This window comes from Elephas maximus, chromosome 2, assembly GCF_024166365.1.
Source record: "Elephas maximus indicus isolate mEleMax1 chromosome 2, mEleMax1 primary haplotype, whole genome shotgun sequence".
NCBI lineage: Eukaryota > Metazoa > Chordata > Mammalia > Proboscidea > Elephantidae > Elephas > Elephas maximus.
Genome location: NC_064820.1, coordinates 79,280,796 through 79,299,708, shown reverse-complemented (window position 1 = coordinate 79,299,708; position 18,913 = coordinate 79,280,796). Strand labels below are relative to the sequence as shown.

General features: G+C 37.9%; 3 protein-coding genes across 10 annotated transcripts in view; 2 read left to right on the top strand and 1 right to left on the bottom strand.

The window, feature by feature from the left end:
* FAM169A (family with sequence similarity 169 member A) overlaps positions 1-9,087 on the top strand; it is a 95,949-nt gene extending 86,862 nt beyond the window's left edge. For all 5 annotated transcript variants that reach the window (XM_049865744.1, XM_049865754.1, XM_049865782.1 and 2 more), the window contains 2 exons: positions 3,308-3,511; positions 4,781-9,087. In XM_049865744.1, the coding sequence (XP_049721701.1) occupies positions 3,308-3,511; positions 4,781-5,332 (756 nt within the window). In that variant the 3' untranslated portion in view covers positions 5,333-9,087. The remainder of the gene's footprint in view (positions 1-3,307; positions 3,512-4,780) is intronic.
* Positions 9,088-10,741: 1,654 nt separating this feature from the next.
* Positions 10,742-18,196, bottom strand: NSA2 (NSA2 ribosome biogenesis factor). Its single transcript, XM_049865795.1, has 6 exons — positions 18,065-18,196; positions 16,273-16,460; positions 16,032-16,182; positions 14,172-14,351; positions 11,894-12,086; positions 10,742-10,979 (listed from the first exon to the last, which is right to left on the bottom strand). The coding sequence occupies exons 1-6, from the start codon at positions 18,065-18,067 to the stop codon at positions 10,912-10,914; spliced, it is 783 nt and encodes a 260-aa protein (XP_049721752.1). The 5' UTR covers positions 18,068-18,196; the 3' UTR covers positions 10,742-10,911.
* A 105-nt stretch (positions 18,197-18,301) lies between these two features.
* Positions 18,302-18,913, top strand: part of GFM2 (GTP dependent ribosome recycling factor mitochondrial 2) — a 58,905-nt gene continuing 58,293 nt past the window's right edge. For all 4 annotated transcript variants that reach the window (XR_007514867.1, XR_007514866.1, XM_049865686.1 and 1 more), the window contains exon 1: positions 18,302-18,475. The gene's annotated coding sequence lies outside the window, so the exon portion shown is untranslated. The remainder of the gene's footprint in view (positions 18,476-18,913) is intronic.

Here is an 18,913-nt window from a genome sequence, read left to right as displayed (position 1 = left end):
TTTTTTGGTTGATAATGGCATTGTTGCAAAATTGTGTATGTTGTAGCATTTACCAAAAATGTCCCTTATGCTTGTTACTGTCATCATGTGTTAGCGTCATCATTTACCTTGGTCGAGTTGTACAGACTTCACCTGCATTTGGTGTTGCCTTTCCTGTCATCAGAAATAAGTGTCTACTGTCTAGAAAGTGATTCTCCCTCCCTCTGCCTCCTGTCCATAGTAGCCACCAAAGAACGTTGTTTTCTGTATGTACGCCTATTCTTTTCTTTTAATAAATACGAGCTCATACAATATTTGTCCTCTTGTGATCGACTTATTTCCCTCAGCATAATGTCCTCCAGATTCATCCATGTTACAATATGTTTTGAGAACTCATCGTTATTCTTTATAGTAGTATATCAATATTCCATTGTATGTATGTACCACAATTTGTTATCCGTTCATCCGTTGATGGGCACTTACGTTGTTTCCATCTTCTTGCTGTCGTGAATGATGCTGCAGTAAACATAGGTGTGCATATGTCTATTCATGTCACTGCTATTAGATCTCTAGGTTATATACCTATGAGTGTAACTGCTGGATCATAAGATACTTCTATTTCTAGCTTTTTGAGGAAGCACAATACCATTTTCCATAGTGTTTGTGCCATTTTACAGTCCCACAGCAGTAGATCAGGGTCCCAGCAGCCCTACAACCTTGCCAGCATTTGTTATTTTCTTTTTTTGATCATTGCTGTTTTTGCAGGGGTGAAATGGTATCTCATTGTAGTTTTGATGTGCGTCTCTCTAATGGCTAATGATTAAAACTCTATATATTTTTTCTTTTTAGGTTTTTTTTTTTAATTGTGCTTTAAGTGGAAGTTTACAATTCAAGTCAGTTTCTCATGCAAAAACATACATTGTTATGTCACCCTAGTTGCTCTCCCTACAATGTGACAGCACACTTCTTTTCACCCTGTATTTCCCGTGTCCATTCAACCTGCTCCTGTCCCCCTCTGTCTTCTCATCTCGCCTTCAGGCAGGAGCTCCCACGTAGTCTCATGTGTCTACTTGAGCTAAGAAGCACACTCCTCACCAGTATCATTTTATAGTCCAGTCTAATCTTTGTCTGAAGAGTTGGCTTTGGGAATGGTTTTAGTTCTGGGCTAACAGAGAGCCCAGAGGCCATGACCTCTGGAGTCCTTTCAGTCTCAGTCAGACCATTAAGTCTGGTCTTTTTACTGGAATCTAAAGTCGGCATTCTGCTTCTCTCCTGCTCCATCATGGATTCTCTGTTGTGTTCCCTGTCAGGGCAGTCATTGGTGGCAGCCAGGCACCATCTAGCTCTTCCAGTCTCAGGCTGATGGAGTTTCTGGTTTATGTGGCCGTTTCTCTTGGGCTCATAATTACCTTGTGTCTTTGGTGTTCTTCATTCTCCTTTGCTCTGGGTGGGTTGCTAGCTGTTAAGATCCCAGATGCCACTCACCAAAGTGGGATGCAGAACGTTTTCTTAATACACTTTGTTACGCCAGTTGACCTAAATGCCCCCTGAAACCATGGTCGCCAGACCCCCGCCCCTGCTACTCTGTCTCTAGAAGCGTTTGGTTGTGTATTTCTAGCTTTTTGTTTAGTCCAGTTGTGCTGACTTCCCTTGTATTGTGTTGAAACTGCGTATTTTTAATGGCATTTTTCTTCTTCTAGAAAATTGGGAAAATAAAAGCATATGCAAAAAAAATAAAGGATTTATATGACTTCAGTTTACAGAAATAAATATTTGTAGTTTTTTCTTCTCTTTAAGATTATACGTACTTCCACGTAATCCGTTTGACTCATTGAATAATACATTGAGAACATACTTTTGTGGATGACTAGTGACAACTTCCATTTCATTTTCAGTGACCTTTCCTTACCTTGGTTGACCATCTTCTCTTCTTCAAAATTCTCTATAGTCTTTTGGCTTCATAACACCACTGTATTTTGGATTTTGGTTTTCCTATCTCTGAAGGTTCTTTTTTTTTTTTTTATGTATATAACTCTTCTCCTTGCTGCTTTTCCCTATTGTGGATATTGTGGGAGATCCAGTTCTTGACTTTCTGATCTTTGGTTCATGATCTCTCTTTTGAAAATGCATCCAGTCAGTGGCTTCAACTGTCATCTCTGTGTGGATGACCGTTAACTCCTGATTTTCAGTCCCATAATGTTACCTGCCTAATGGAAATTCTGTTTATACAGATGTCTTCTGTCATCTTAAAGTCAACATAATCTCTGTTCTTGCTTATTGTTTCTGGATTGAGTCTGTTTTCTTATTTTCATTCTGTTCTCAAACCTATAACTGAATTGCTGTCACTTCTAGTTACTGACCAGAATTCTATGATTAGCTTTTTTCTGTATCTTATTTTCTTCCTTTTAACATTTCTCCCACCTTGGTTGGTTTTTTAATGAGTTTTATTATAATTACCTCCTGTTTGCAGTCTCGTCTGTATATATATGGACAGATTAATTTTTCTAAGTCTGATTTCAATATTTCTCTTGGAAAACTTTTCTTTATGTCCCTTCAGTGGCATTGTATAACCCAGCCCAGTATATTTCTGAATACTTACGCATTCCTTCTAATTATTAGAATGTCACTAGAAGTAGAAATACTAGGATGTTAAATAGAAGTCTTACAAATGAACATAAGAAGAATAGTTTCAGGAATTAGATGGTTTGTGTTATCAGATAGCATTTCCCTATTTTAATAATGTGATACAAGGAGCAGGATTGTTCAGAAATGACCCTGGGTTGACTAGACAGCTAGCTAGCCAAGACCAGGGGCTCTCTTCTTCCAGCAAGAAGAGCTGCATCAAACTCTGCTTTCTTTGAGACTGGTGGTGCTTCCTCTCCTGGCAGGGTAAACTGCAGCTTCTTACAGGCCCCAAAGATGCTGGGTACTAAACAGCTGGTGTGTGCAAAAAAGAGTTAGCACTAAATCTAGACTACCTCTGGTGCCTTTTTACTGTGAAGGTTCCTCCCATGATTGCCCTGTAAGAAGGAATAATGAGAAGGAGGCAGTGTCTCTCCACTGAATCTCAGACATAAACCCTATGTTCACAGAGCACACCTCTCAGAACAACAGTGGGGTTTTGAGGTACTCATGCATTCTTTTGCTGACCCTGCCGTATAAGTTTCTCCTTTCCTCAAGTAAGACTATTCCTTAACCCATGTCCTATGGTTTTGTGAATGCATCTTGAGTCCTTGTACATGACAAGTAGGCACTGAGAAATAACCCACGTTCTAGGATAAATAAGATGGTTGTAATCATGTTGTGATTTTTTTCCTTGATGATTTAGGCATCTGAGTTAGAGCCTATGAATGGTGAGATAATGGATGATACTCTTAAGACCTCGCTTATAACTGAAGAGGAGGACTCCACTGTTGATGTTTTAGATGAAGAATTAAAATTGCAGTCTTTTAACTCCAGTGAAGACTCTGCAAATTTTGCTCCACTGGTGGTAGAGCCTTCAAAGACTCCTGAAGCTGTGGCACAGGATAAGGCAAGGGGAATAACCTAATTTTTTATAATTAAAGTATTCCAGTGTTGGGACATTGGTGTGTGCCTGAGTGCACATGTGTGTGTGTCTGTGTGTGTGTATTCTTCCCTCATCTTAACATGTATAGTCCTTCAGGAAAACTAAATTTTATACTAGATTTGGTATTTTGAGGAAATGCAGTTAGTAGTGTTCCATAAATTCAAATCTTCGTGATTTTATTTATTTGTATCTAGCTTATGGTAACAAAATGTTTTATTTTGTGAACTTGGGGAAATGATTAGAAAAATGGATAAAGCATATTTAACAAATATTTCAGTACCCATTGCTTACATGGAGCCCTGGTGGCACAGTGATGAAGAGCTCAGCTGTTAACCAAAAGGTCGGCAGTTCAAATTCTCCAGCCACTTCTTGGAAACCCTATGGGGCAGTTCTAAGCTGTCCTGTAGGGTTGCTATGAGTTGGAATCGACCTGATGGCAGTGGGTTTGGGGTTTTGGTATTGCTTACATAGGCTATGACCAATACAATAATTTTAACTTGCTTTAATTAGAGAGGAAACCCTGGTGGTATAGTGGTTAAGTGCTACAGCTGCCAACCAAAGGGTTGGCAGTTTGAATCCTGCGGGTGCTCCTTGGAAACTCTAGCAGTCAGTTCTACTCTGTCCTATAGTTGCTATGAGTTGGAATCAACTTGACGGCACTGGGTTTGGTTTTTGGTTGGTTAATTAGAGATACAGATTAGATGAGTGGAAAAAAAAAAACTTGGAGTATTTTAAAAGAAACTTAATTTTATTATTTTTGAACATTCCGGTTAAAGCTAAGCAACAGTTGTATAGCATTGTTTTATTAGTGCCTCACATAAATAGATGAATAAAATTTCTATTGCCCCTACCTATCCTTTAGTGAAAACGCAGCCAGACTAAGGGGGGTGGCATAGGGACTCTTGTTTCTGGTTCCAGTAACCCTGAGAACCTAAATTTTGAGTTGATTCATGGTTTTGAAGAATCTTGATAGGAAGGTAAAATATCTGAAGTACTGTTTTAGATAATTATATCTGTAAAGCAAAAACTCAGTGTATCATAATTGTCATGTGAGACAATAATTTTGAAGAAATTGGGTTGTATTCAGAATATGTATACCTGATTAACAAAAGTAATGAGTACTGAATTCTTTCAGTTGAAGTTCAGTTATCACTGCATTGCGTATTAGTGTCAGAATAATTTTTTGAACTAGATTGTGAAAGTTTCTTTGTTGACCGGGTTTTTTATTTTCAGACTCCACATATAATTGACTCAGAACCGTTAACAGAAGAAAGCCCATCTGATGAAAAAGGGCACACTGAGGAGAAACTGCCACTAGTTTCAAGAAAGAAAGCACATTTTGGGAGCTCAGATGATGTTGCTACTATCCCAAATGAAGAACGATCTGACAGTGGTTTTCCAAACTCTGTGATAACTGAATTTTCTGAAGAGTCGATCTCTGAAAATTTATCACCCAACACTACTTCCTCATTGGAAGACCAGGGTGCTGAGGAGGGGGTACCTGAGCCCCAGGAAACATCTCCTGCCCTTCCTCAGAGTTCTTTGATAGAGGTTGAACTTGAAGATGTGCCATTTTCACAGAATGCAGGACAGAAGAACCAGTCAGAGGAGCAGTCTGAAGCATCTTCTGAGCAACTGGATCAGTTTACAGCATCAGCAGAGAAAGCTGTGGATAGCAGTTCAGAGGAAATAGAAGTGGAAGTGCCTGTTGTAGACAGGCGAAATTTAAGAAGAAAGGCCAAAGGGCATAAAGGACCTGCGAAAAAGAAAGCCAAGCTAAATTGAAAGAAGAAAAGCAGACGATAAATCCTCTTCTTTGTAACATAATTGTTTTTAACATATGGTAATTAATAAATGCATGGGGCACAGGACAAAATTTCAATTTGAACTTACGATGCAGTCTTTCTCTCCTCTCTTAGGACCTAGGATTCACTATTCTTTTTAATTTTTCAGGCTATTTTGTGTAAATACAATATTTTATTTTTATTAACCATATTTCAATTTCGGGAAGCCAGATCATACTATATTTTCATCTTTAGCAGGTAGGGACATCTGACCATTAATATATCAAAAAAATATAATTAGAAAAATCCTGTGAAACAAGGCTTTCCATTACTTGTAAGGATCATAGAAATCTTTTATACTAAGGGTTTTAATAGTAAACTTGGTGAGTATTCTAGAAGTTTTATGTTCAGTATCAAAACTAATGACCATTTTTAATGAGGCATGACTAATAACTGTCAGTAAATTAGAATAAATATAACACCAAGTAAATGAGAACACAAATACAGAAATTTGTGGTCAAAGGTTTATGAAGGTGATATTTTGATATTTTAGCTGTAGATGCAGTTTCTTCTTTGACTTCAGTGTCTGTGGAAGGGTTCACACAAAATCGGTTTCCAGTTCACTCTGTACCATCTGATACTCATAGTACTGCTAGGGACTTAACTCTGGCACTTAGGCATTAATTATTTAAAATGTCATTTTAAGTATTAATTTGAAGTAATTAAAAAATTTTTGGTCTCTGTATTCCCAGATGCTTGCACACTTAAGAGTACACTTTCACTTTATCAGGTAAACATCCCAACTAATATAATTTTGGGTTCTAGTTTGCTCTAAATTGGACTGTCTAGTCCATCAGGTAAATTGAAGATAGGTAAATTGAGCTGAGGACTTTATACTTGGTCCTTGTCCAGTTAACATCTACACTTAAGAAGTGTGATGCCCCTTCCTAAGGCTGCTGCTTAATCCTGCCACAGCCCTAACTCTGAAATCAATGTTCTTGTCTGCTTTCATCCACTTCTTTAACTCGTGGAGTGATTCACTAGTCAAAACGTCTTCTGCCAGGTTGTGCCCTTAGCATCCATTTTTCGGTAGGTTTGGACTTTGCCCACCATCTCAGACCTAGATTGCAGGAGTAAGGCTGCCCTGGGAGCTGTAGTCACAAGTGCTGAAATTAAGTTGGAGGCTTCAGTTACCCCGTGGGTCTGCTCACTCTTGATCAGTTCGGTGAGGACAGGTTATAAGCTAGCCTGTGTGTGTACATTGTGCTGCCATGGCAAAGGCCTTTGCGTAGGGGTATTTAAAAAAAAAAATCCAACTGCCAATTTTCGTATAGTCATTTTTATTTAAAAATGAACAAAATGGTTATTCTTAGATTCGAAGGAGAATCTCCAAACAATCCTACCTTTGAAAATATTGTTGCTTATATTTGCACTTATGTTGGAGAATGCTTTGATCCTATTTAGATTGTTTTAAAACAGCTTGGTTGTTAATGTGAAAAAATGTTACAGTTTTGTGTCATTATTGGGAGGTGCTACAGATTGATGGTGAGGCTTTATTCAGTCTACAGTCAGTTGATGTCATGTTATTAAATTTTATTTTTGGAGGTTGTATTTTAGTAATATCTAGTTAATAGTATCTAGTGGCTGCAGCAGTGGGCTGAACAGCAATGACTGTGAGGACGGTGCAGGATCGGGCAGTTTCGTTATGTCACACAGAGTTGCTATGAGGCAGAACCAACTCCAAGGCACCTAACGGCAACAGTTAATAATCCTGAAGGCAGTCAAAATAGCAAACCCTCCTGTTCACCTAAGATTTTGAATACTTGTGTCTCTGTTGTTGTTTCATTATTGGTCAGAGGTGAGCCAGATTATTTCACTGTCAGTGAAAATTAAGGCACTCTGGCCATTTCAACAAACACTAAGTGAAAGAGAAGAATGACTCATATACTGCGTCTACCAAATGTGCTGTTTTACACATTCTGAGACACTTTTGTTAATATCACAATTAGGGCTGTAACTAAAGATTGTTATACTTCAGTAAATTCTTCATCTTTCCATTTTTAATTTCTTGGAATAGATTGGAAAACCTGTTCAAACATCCTTAGTCAGTTTCTTTTTACTTGGATTGCTCATTGTTCTCTTTAAAATACTTTCTTTTAAAAGATTTTTCTTTAAAGATTGAGCCCACTGACAATTCTTGATGTAGTGCAAATATGGTCTCTGAGTTTACAAAAATCATCAGCTATTCATGTGTGACCACTGGGGGACTAAACAGGACACATGTCCATGATTGGTTTATTCTTAAAACAGTAAGTGAATTTTAAGCAATTTGAAAACTTTTTGTTCAGCATAAAAAAAGATACTTTTGTTATGTATTACCTTGGACGGAAAATGTTATTTCCTGGTTTATAGATAGTAGAGGAGAAAAGTTAGTTCACGTGGAAAAACCTAACTTTCATGTTAAGTGAATGTAGAGTTTATAACAAAATTTATGCTCAATAAAGAAGTTAAACAAACTTAATCAGGTACTTTAGTTTTCTGCAAAATATTAGAAAATCAGAATTACAGATGACTGGAATTTGATTTCAACCAGTTCATCTAGTTGTTGAGTGTCTGGTTACATTCTAGTCCTTTCTGAACTGCTTTTTTTCTGTTTAGGACTCTTGTTTGTAGAGAAGGGAGTTAATTTCAGTTTGTGCACATATTCCTTGTGTAATATAAAGCAGAACAGTTACAAGCAAAATTTTAGTTCTACTTTCAAGTTTTAAATTGCTAGACATCACAGAAATTAGTATAAGAATTTACTATAAAGCCTTTCTACAACCTTTAAAGGTGAGGAGGGTCTATTGTCATCTTTTATAAAACTAAGCAGCATGATTTAGTATGTCAGTCTTCTCCTTCTTAAGATGTGTCTATATTAATGGTCTTTCCATTCAATGTAGAGAATATGGTAGGGATAACAATTACTAGTGACTAATGGTTCACTTTCAGCAGTCTACCAGAACACTACCTAAAAATGGTTTCAGTGACTTCAGAGAAACATCTATGAAGGTTTATGGTTACACTGAATTGAACAATTCCCTCATACCTACATATCTGCTCTTATGTTCCTGCTTTACCCTTTAGTATTTACCATTCTAAGGTATGGTCGCACCAGCAAACTGAGACAGATCTTGATGTAAATAATTTTTACTAACATTATTCATCTGTGTAACAGTATCTTAAAAATAAATTTCTGCCTTGTATGTCCACTAGTAGCAATATGTTTAAGGTATGATCCAGTCTTCATGGGTGCAGTTAATTACAAGTGTTATGCTTATGTTTGCATACTTAATATCAAGCTTTGTACCTTACAAGATGGTAAATTGCTTTTTAACAACTTTTGGTTCTAAAAAATAGGTAAAGCTCAGTTCTGTAGTATCGTTTACCCAAAGTTGATTTTCTTCTTTCACCTGCCAAAACTTGAGTCATTCACACATCACCTGTTTCTAATATAGTGACAAAATCTCGTTAATACCAAACCGTAAGAAAGGTTCGGTGTCCGTATCATCCTGTGATTGTATCATACTGGATGTCATTTCCAAGAAACTAGGCTTTCTTTTCCTAAGTGTATCTGTAGGTGTTTTTATAAATTTCTACTTAGAAAAGATGTTACCTTAATTCAGAATATCAAGTCTTACTGGAGTACTTGTTTTCTTAGTTTTTTTGTTTTTTAAAGTTTAAAAGTAGTAATTAAACCTATATTTTGTGATTGTTCCTGGTCTGTGTTTTGAAATTCTTTCCCTTCTCTTTTCCTAATTTAGTTGAAGATGTGTTTAGATGTTGTTTAGACATTGAATAATTTTGTTAAAGGCATAATCAATCACATTGGTTGTACTTTGAAGACAGACTTAAAAAATAAACAACTTAAAATAACTAATGTGGTGATTACAGATTAATATACCCACCCACCCCCACTGCTATCAAGTCAATTCTAATTCATAGCGACCCTTTTTGAAAGGTAGTACCATTTTATTTAGTGTTCCAGGAAATCTCAGGTTTCTTCTTAAAAACAAAACCCAAGAAATTCAAAGCAACAAAGCTGGAAATTAACTCTGTAATCCAAAATGCTGGGCGATCCTTCAGTTGGGGAGAAGGGGCCGATTTAGAAGCCGACGTAGCAGATACCACGAAACCAGAGCTGAGGTTGGTGGGGATATTAGGTTTGGTTTGCCACCTAAGGCAATCTTTCAGCCTTGAGGGATCATTAATTAGTTCTAAAAAAGAAAAAGGTTGATTGGGAGAGATGGGGTGACGGGATGGAGGTCCTAGGTAGTTTAACAACAAATTGCTTCTAGCTTTCAATACATAAGTGGCTAAGTGTCACTGACCTTGCCCCTTCTTTACCCTTTTAAGCTCCTATTGTTAGCGTGCTGGAACCACACATTTATCCCATTTATGCATCACACACACCGCTCCACTTAGTGCTGTTCACCATGGTAAAGAGCAGACTGACATTCTCCTCCACCGTTACCTTGATGAGGTGAACACACTGGGATGGAGTGATATCCAGATACCCAGAAACTCAAAGTAATGAACCATACGCATATAATTCAAATCACAAAAGTGCCTTCAAGTTAGGACCCTAAAACATGGCCTGTTTTACATTAAGTAACTAAGAACTTTTGGTAACTATTTAAAATGGAATTACATTAACCAATCTCTAGCACCATTCTGAAAGTATAAATGTATTGCCCTAAGTTTGGAAGATAAAAAATGCTGAAAGTGTAAAGATTTCAGTATGTTTATTTTCCCCTTCTCATGTAGTTAGAAAATACAGTATCAAAATGTTTCATCCGTCTATGATAAAAGGAAAAAAAGTTTAAAATGCTGATTCAATGACATATAAAGATGTTCTAAGGAATTATCATGGAGACGAAAAGATAGTTTAATTAGGAACTCTTCTGAACTTTCAGAGAAGGTCCCAGATACAAAGTTTTCTTGGCTCAGGCCCTGCCATTTGTGTTCCAACCTTTATGAGGCGTTCCTGCATGGTGCAAATGGTTAAGCGTTTGGCTGCTAACTGAAAGGTTGAAAGTCTGAGTCCACCCAGAGGCACCTTGGAAGAAAAGGCCTGGCGATCTACTTCTGAAAAATCAGCCATTGGAAACCCTATGGAGCACAGTTCTACTCTGACACGTGGGGTTGCCATAAATCAGAGTCAACTTGAAGGCAATTGGTTAACCTCTATGTATGAAAAAGGTGTTTTAAACTATCACTGATCATTTTTTTTAGTAGTGGTGATAGATTTGCTTTGCTGAGTACCTACTCACTGCTACAGATACTGATGACGTTTATTTCTATAATTTCTCATATTCACTCAGTCTTATGAACATCTAAACCCTGAAAATGTAAAAAAAAAATAAAGATCAAATTGTAAAACTGGGCCATTTTAATGTTTTTTATCACATAAATAGTTCTCTTGATGACTGCAGACACGAAGGCTGTTTGGTAGTATTTGTAAACGCACGGTAATGGTGGTTTTCCTGGTTGGTTTGTAGTCTTCACCAATAATTAGGAGTTACTTATGTGAAACTGCTATCAAACCAGTAAGACTGCATTTATGCATCCATCATTTTCAGGATTGTTGGTAACCTGGGCATATTTTCCTAAGGAAAACAAAACAGACACAAAAAAAGTGAAGGATATTAGCTGATAAGGATGTTAGCTGATAAAAATTAATTTTGAAGAACATAATCTTTGCCTAAAATATTTCTAATGACCACATTTAAGAGACTGAAAATGAACCAGAAAAGGGTAAATGATATTTCACCAAGACCACGCCTGATTTCTGAATACGATTTTTATATAAACATTGTTTTTACAAATGATGGTTGGTTCCATTGTTAGTACATTATACTTTGGGTGGCCCCTGGCGTTAACTACTTTTCCACATGATTTCTCAATGGAAATGAATCAGGTTTTAAATTTTAAGTTTCAAATCAATCTAACAACCTATTTTAAAACTGAGGTTGGCTAACATGAAGTATGAGCCAACTGATGCAGTTACAGAGAGCATTTTCTTCCCTTTCAAAGAAAATGAGAAATTTAAATCAGGACACAAAAAGCAGAAGGCTAAGCAAATGAAGAAAAAAGAATTTAAAACTGCTGCACGACACATTTCAGTTGTGATTATCACTGAAATAACGCAATCATCTGTTTGACATAAGTCTCCCTTCCCACTAATCAACTGTATTTTCTTCCAACATTTTTTGTTATCATACTCTGCATCTACTTTCCTCATGATAAATGGCTTTTTTTGTTTGTTTTACTAAAAAGCATAAAATCAAACCTAGTAGAATATAGCGACACCTTGTGGAACTGAAACCACTAAGCCAAATTATAAAAAAGAATTGCATTCATAATTTTTCTAAAAAAATTCTTAAAGATGTAAATCTAATTTTCATTTTAACTCATTTAGCTTTTCTGCATTAAAAAAATGCTCATTTTAAGTTGATGTGAAAAGTATTTCTATTTGAGGACTCCAAAATAGCAGCAACCCCACATTTAAAAATTTACTTACCCCAAATAACCTTGCCTCCTTGTGTCACAAGGCCCAACTCGCTCACGTTCACCTCAATGACAGTACCTTTGGTAATAACACCCAAAGTTGTATATAGTGGGGATGAGGGATTCTTCTTTACACCAAGTATCGGCAAGCAAAAGGTGGCTTTAAGTTCAGGATGTGTTACATGAGCCTTCTTGAAACGTAAGCCCTAATAAGTAAAATAGAAGAATGTGTCCAAATGTTAGCACTATGATGGGTAGTGGTCCTTTTTGCTTTTCCAACTCATCTCCGGAAAAAAAAAAAAAAAAAAAAGGATTGAATGTTTTTATTAGTTTCAAATAATGTTAAATTTTAAGGTATCACACAAAATACAATTAATTCTGCAGACTAAAAATCTGATAGTTCTAGGGTCAATATGTGGGGGAAAATCCCACAAACATGTACATCTCCTACAGAGTGTGTGTCATGTAACTGCTACCCAGCATCAAACCTAAGTGTCCTGATCCCAAGTCTTTAGATACCTCAGCTACATTCCACGATGAAAAATAAGAGGTGGACCATCAACTTTCTTTCCATTACTGGTAATATTGGCCAAAGATTGTGGAGAGCCTACAGAGGTCTGTAACAGAGACCAGCTCTCTATAGATATGGGTCTTTTGGACTGTAGCACTTCAGAAGCCACAACGCTCTGCAATCTCTCAAATTCGATTTTTGCCTCTATACAGGAGGATGGGCTTAATTTAAGCCCAGCTCTTAATAATGGACTCTTAAATCAAGCTAATAAGAAACACACCATTTAGGAAGCCACCTGATTAATTCAGTTAAACGTCTGCCAACTTAAAGTAAACCTAAAATAGCTTGACTAGTATGTTTTCTGTAAATTTACATGGTTACTAAAATGTATTCATAAGATTATAATTAAGAAATCAAAGGGAGTCCATGATGTAATCAGGGGTGGGCAAACATTTTCTGTAAAGGGCCAGATGGTAAATATTTTAGGCCCTGCAGGCCATGTGGTGTCTGTTCAAACTATTCAGCTGTGTGAGAAAACAGCAATAGGCAATATATAAATGAATGGGTATAGCTATATTCCAACAAGACTTTATTTACAAAAACAGGTGGTTATGGACAATTTAATCCATTAAACATTACTCGGGTTGAGTACCAGATTAACAGTGCCAACTTTTTCTGCTTTGTTTTTCTAACCAGGCTGGATATCTATTTGGGATGGTAAGTCATTCTATCAAAAAAGCCAAACTGTTGCCATCGAGTTGATTCCGACTCATAGTGACCCTACAGGACGGAGTAGAACTACCCAACAAGGTTTCCAAGGAGCAGTGGTGGATTCGAACTGCCAACCTTTTGGTTAGCAGCCGAATTCTTAATCACTGCACCGCCAAGGCTCCAGTCTATTTACAGGGGAGAGTGATTCAGTCTCTTTAAAGAAACTCTGGGGGGAAAAAAAATCTTCAATTACATTTGGGGTTGAGAGGGCTAATTAGTTTTGGAGGCATATTACTATCATTGCTATCAATAGGGAAACCCTGGTGGCTTAGTGGTTAAGAGTTCAGCTGCTAACCAAAAGGTCGGCAGTTCAAATCTACCAGGCGCTCCTTGGAAACCCTATAGGGCAATTCTACTCTGACCTATAAGGCATTTTGATCTGATTTGCCTTGGTTTTGGGTTAGTAGGCACCTACCTGTCAGGTTGCTATAAACTGGAATAGACTTGACAGCAACAAGTTTGGTTCTTATTTTTGCTATTAATAAAACTCAAATTTCCATTTTTTAAACTTCCCTTCTTTTTTCATGATTGTACACTGAATGTTTTCAGAATTATAAGATACTTCTCTTACTAACCCGAATACTCTTTTGAAAAAGCAGTCCTACTCAAGCTTTCTAACTGTTCCTTTAAGAGACAAGCGCCTGAAACCTAGTACAATGTCAGATATGTAGTAGACACTCATTTGTTGAACAAGTAAAATATTAGCTCATCTACAGAACGTGAAGTTCTAATATGTCATGTTTAAAAGTCAGGATTCATTGAGAATGTTATGAAAATTCTTTTTCATCTCAAGTCTCTTACGAAGCTAAAGACAAGTTTCTTGACCTTAGTGGAAAAAGTGCTAAGTAACACCAAATTGATAACTTAAAATAACAAAAAAGAGCTTAAAATGCCATCTTTCAACCTGTGTTTTGTGGCAATTTTGGGAAATTTTGGAAATGTGCTATGTACTTTATATAGCTTAGCACAGGAACTAACATTTAAGGCACTACACTGTAAAATGACTTACCATCGGTCTGATGAATCGTTCATATTTAGGTGGTTTTCGCGTAAAGCCATCCCCAACAAAGCAGACTTTAGTAACCATCCTCTTCCATGCTTTCTTTTTTCTCTTTCCTGTTCGAATGACTTTTAATACTTCTGTTTCTCCCTGGGCACGGACTTTGGGCAGAGGGACTTCCCATTTTCCCTAAAAATAGACCACAGTTAAAATTCAGTGCTAGCAAACAAGAATAAAAGGTCAAATATGCTTTAATTGTACAAAGTAGATTTACTTTTATCCTTAACCATTCAACACATTTTTGACTCGGTTCTTTTCTAGAGGTCTGCACTATTTCCTCACAAGCCCCAAATTCACAGAACTAGTTAAGTTTATAAATCATGGGTACATTAAAGTTTGCTTAAAATAAAAATCTTAATGTTATGTTACGGGAAAGATATCACCTGCATAAATACAATAAGTACTCCTAAAAGCAGTGTAGATGCCTACTACCATAATCAATAGCGTAAAATTGGAAGACGGTCTTTACCTTTTAATATAACTTTGTGTTTCTACTTCAAATGGATTTTTAGATTATACTACCAGTAAGACATAGTGGTTAAGTGCTATGGCTGCTAACCAAATGGTCGGCAGTTCAAATCCACCAGGTGCTCCTTGGAACGCTACGGGGCAGTTCTACTCTGTTCTGTAGGGTCGCTATGAGTCGGAATCGACTTGATGGCAATGGGTTTGGTTCTTTTTTTGGTTACCGGTAAGATAGAATCCTCATCAGCTATTCTGTACCACCCCAAGACGTGAAATGCTATGAAAAAAAAAACAAAACTGAAGCAGCTTAAGGCAGTAGAAAGAATACTGGACTTATAACAACACATGGGTTCTAGGAGCAGCTCTACTATTTCATAGATGCGTGACCCTGAAGAATGATTCACACCTCTTGGGCTCCATCCTCATCAGCTATAAAATGATGGGGTTAAAGTTCCTTTCAGTGCACACATTCTACCACTCAAATTTTTGTGTTTACACACCAAAAAGAGCAATACGATTTTAAAAATAAAATTTGGAAATTGTAAGCTCTTTAAATATTTTAAATATAGGGACCATCTATTCTGCTGCTACCTGGATTCCTGTCAATCCACCCATAGATTTAAAATACTTATACTTTTTTTCTTCTCATTTTTAACAGCAGTTAACCTAATTTAGTATCAAGTGCTAGCCACCGGTACTATTAAAAAAAAAAAAACTGCTTAATTTTTAAGTCAAATTACTTGATCAAATCATTAATATGGGAACATGATTCTACTTTTTAACCAATTTCAGCACAGCAGGACAGCAAAAACAAGTAGTTGTATCTTTCTCCATAACACCATAGCACTTAAAAAAAAAAAAAAAAAAACAACCAAACTCATTACTGTCAAGCTGATTCCGGCTCATAATGACCCTATAGGGCAGAGCAGAACTGCCCCACAGGGTTTCCAAGGAGCACCTGGTGGATTCAAACTGCTGACCTTTTGGTTAGCAGCCAAACTGTTAACCACTGAACCACCAGGGCTGCTACCATAGCACTTAGGAGTTGTCGAATACTGGATTTGGATTTGAGATTCACTGTCAGCTCACTTTGTTTTAAAATATTTCTTACCTAAAGATGTTGGCATTCCAAAAACAAACCAAAACCTGTTAAATGCTAAAAGCTTCTGAATATTTTAAACCAAATAAAAAGGGACATTATAAAACTGACAAAGACCTATTTAAATAACGGACTAAGAGTTGGATTTCGTATTTCAAATTAAATTGACAAAACTAAGAGCCTCAAGATTGAATTTAAGTAATTCTCCTAAACAAGAAAGAAAGACTTCAGTTTGGGCTGCTTACCGCTTTCTCTTTTCGTTTTTGTTTAATCATATTGGAAAGTACTTTAGCGCGGGACTGCCCCTCTCTATCCAGCAGATAGGCAGGTACTGCACCTTGTGGAGTCTTCTCATCATTCTTTTGTTTGGTGTTTCTCTTTTCATGCATCTTGATACTACCAAGGAGGAAAAATCCAAGATTACCAATTTGAGCAACTATGGCCTGCTGCATGTTAACTGTGTTAACGACAAATAGGACTACTTACGTCTTTTTCATTTGTATTTTCTCAGCATGGCGTTGCTTATGGTAGAGCTTAGCCTTTAGGCCAATCATCTTTTTTGCCTTTTTTGAACGTTCGTGAGCCTCTCGACTTTCCTTCTTTCTCTTTTTCTCATGGTAATCCAAACGATATCCATAGCGCTTACGGTGTAACTCAATATATTCATTTTGTGGCTATAACGATGCAAGAAATTTTACTTAGTTTTAAAAAGTACTAACAGAACTATTCTAAAATACTTTCTTTTACACATCACACAGCATAGAAGACCCTATATCAACCAAATGCTCACTTGTTTAAATACCTCTAACACTATTAAGCCTACTCACGTGATGTAAGTTAAATAACCTTTCATCCTAGAATATATTAAGCATCAGAGTTCACATCTGTAATAATCTCAGTGAAAAGTTACTGTATGGTGAAGCACATTGAAGTGGTTAAAAAAATACAATTTTTATGTCAAAGAAATGGGGTGCAAGAGACTGTCCAAAGTCCACTGGACCACAACAAGGAGTGATCTGCTTACAGGTTCTTTTTTTCTGGTCCTAAGGTAATCTTTCATTAACATCATCATTTCATCCTTTTTATTTTAAAAAATTAAGTCAGTTTATTGACATGTAATTTACATACAAAACTTGTCCTTTGTAGGTGTAGTTTGAGTTTTAGAGTATAGAGTATAGAATTGTGTAATACAAGATACAGAACATTTCCATCACCTGAAGAAGTCCCCTTGTGTTGCTTTCAAGTTAATCCCCTTTCCCCAACCTCACTCTGATTTCTGTCCCTAGAGTTTTGCCTTTTCCAGAATGAAATGTAAAATGTTCTAAAGTGTAATCTTTTGAGTCTGGCTTCTTTCACTTAGCATAAGGCTTTTGAGATTCACTGTGTTGTTGCAAGTTATCAGTACTTCACTCTTTTATTCCTGAGTAGTGTTCCATTGTGTGGATATAACTCTGTTTATGCATGTAAGTTGTTTCCACTTTTTGATGATTATGTATAAAGCTGTAACAAACTTTTGCACACAGTTCTTTGTGTGGACACGTTTACTGCCAAACTGTTTTCCAAAATGGCTGTATTCTGCCTTTCCACCAGCAGTGTATGCAAACCTTTTTGCAGTTGAAATGCTTGATTTACTTTAAAATGAGTCCTGAGTCAATTTGTATTTTAAGGCTACAAAAATAAAACAGTAATTACGCAAACCCAACTCCGGCATGAAGGTTAATGCTGTAATAACAGTCTACAAGGTACTATGTATCAGGTGTGTTTTCAACTGCTATAACAAACTTCCCAGCAACCACACGAAAGGTATGTGAAATGTCATTTTTCACAGAAACAGATAAGAGATATAACAGAAATGGATCTGGTAATCAGACAGAGGGGGGCTGTAAATCCGGCTCCGCAAGGAAGTCTTCGTTAGCTTCATCAGTAAAGCGAAACGAAGTAGCGGGACTAATACCCATCAGGTAGATCTATCATTAAGGCTCAGCCATACTTTCACTGGGCTTTGGCACTGATGACAACAAACGTGGCGAAGCTGGGAATTTAACAGTATGAAATCAGTCTCGCTCCGAAACTTGCGCTCTGGCCGGTATTTCACGCGGTCTCCCCAACACGAAGTTTTTGTTTTCCCTTCACGGAGTCTAATCTCTTTCCCTCAGAAGGACTTCACTTCCGCCTGCCACCCCCTCACCCCCCCCACCCAGTTCTAGCGTTCCCAGGGTCCCCAGGGTCCACCAACTCCGACGCCCTACATCCCAAGGGCCCGAGGCAACCTCCTTACCATGGTGACGGCTGCAAAGCCGCGGGGAGCTGTATCCCGGCCGCGAAGGAACTCTCGATTTTCGGGTCTTTAAGACCCACGAGCCGACTCCACGCCACCTGCGACAGGAAAGGGTCACCTTCTAAAACGGCCGAGTCAAGGCAAGCGCGACACACTTGTTCCGAACCTCCCCATCCTGCTTTGAGCTAGAGAAGCGGAAATTGCTGGCAGGCGACATTAGGCGAGTGCACCGCCGGAAGTGAGGAAGTGCGGTGGCTAGAGAAGACGGTGAAAGGGACCGAGGTTCCTGCCGGAGACTGCGAGGGCGTTAACCGAGGTAGTGAGACTAGGCGGGAGGCTGTTGCTGACTTTGACGCCTGCGTCTCCGCCTCCCGACAGCCCGGCGGGAAAAAGCCGGCCTTCCAGTGCCAGGTGGGTATCTGGCCACGCTGTGCGACTCGCGTGCATCGTGAACGTGCCCTGTGCTGGGCACCGCTGATCTTTGAGGTTGTGACAGACACAGCTAGCCATGGAGGAGGACGACAGGGCTTCCGAGACCTGCGCCCCTCGATGTCTGCCCGGACTGTGGACGTGTCTCCCCTTCAGGGAGGTCGAACTTATTTCCGTTCTTGTCACTGTGTGTAACGTGTACACGATTGAGAAAGACGCAGAGGAATGAACAGTTATTGTACAGGAAAGAAAGTACTGGGCTTTAACAAGTGTCGGGAAAAAAAAATGACAGCCTTCTGTTCTTCTGGAGGTTGAGGACTAATTTCAGAAAACCTTGAGGCTTCTTGGTACACTGGACAAACTGCTGAGTGGAGTTGTATTAAGTGGCGCTCTAGGGCCATGAAGGAGGTAATTCACTAC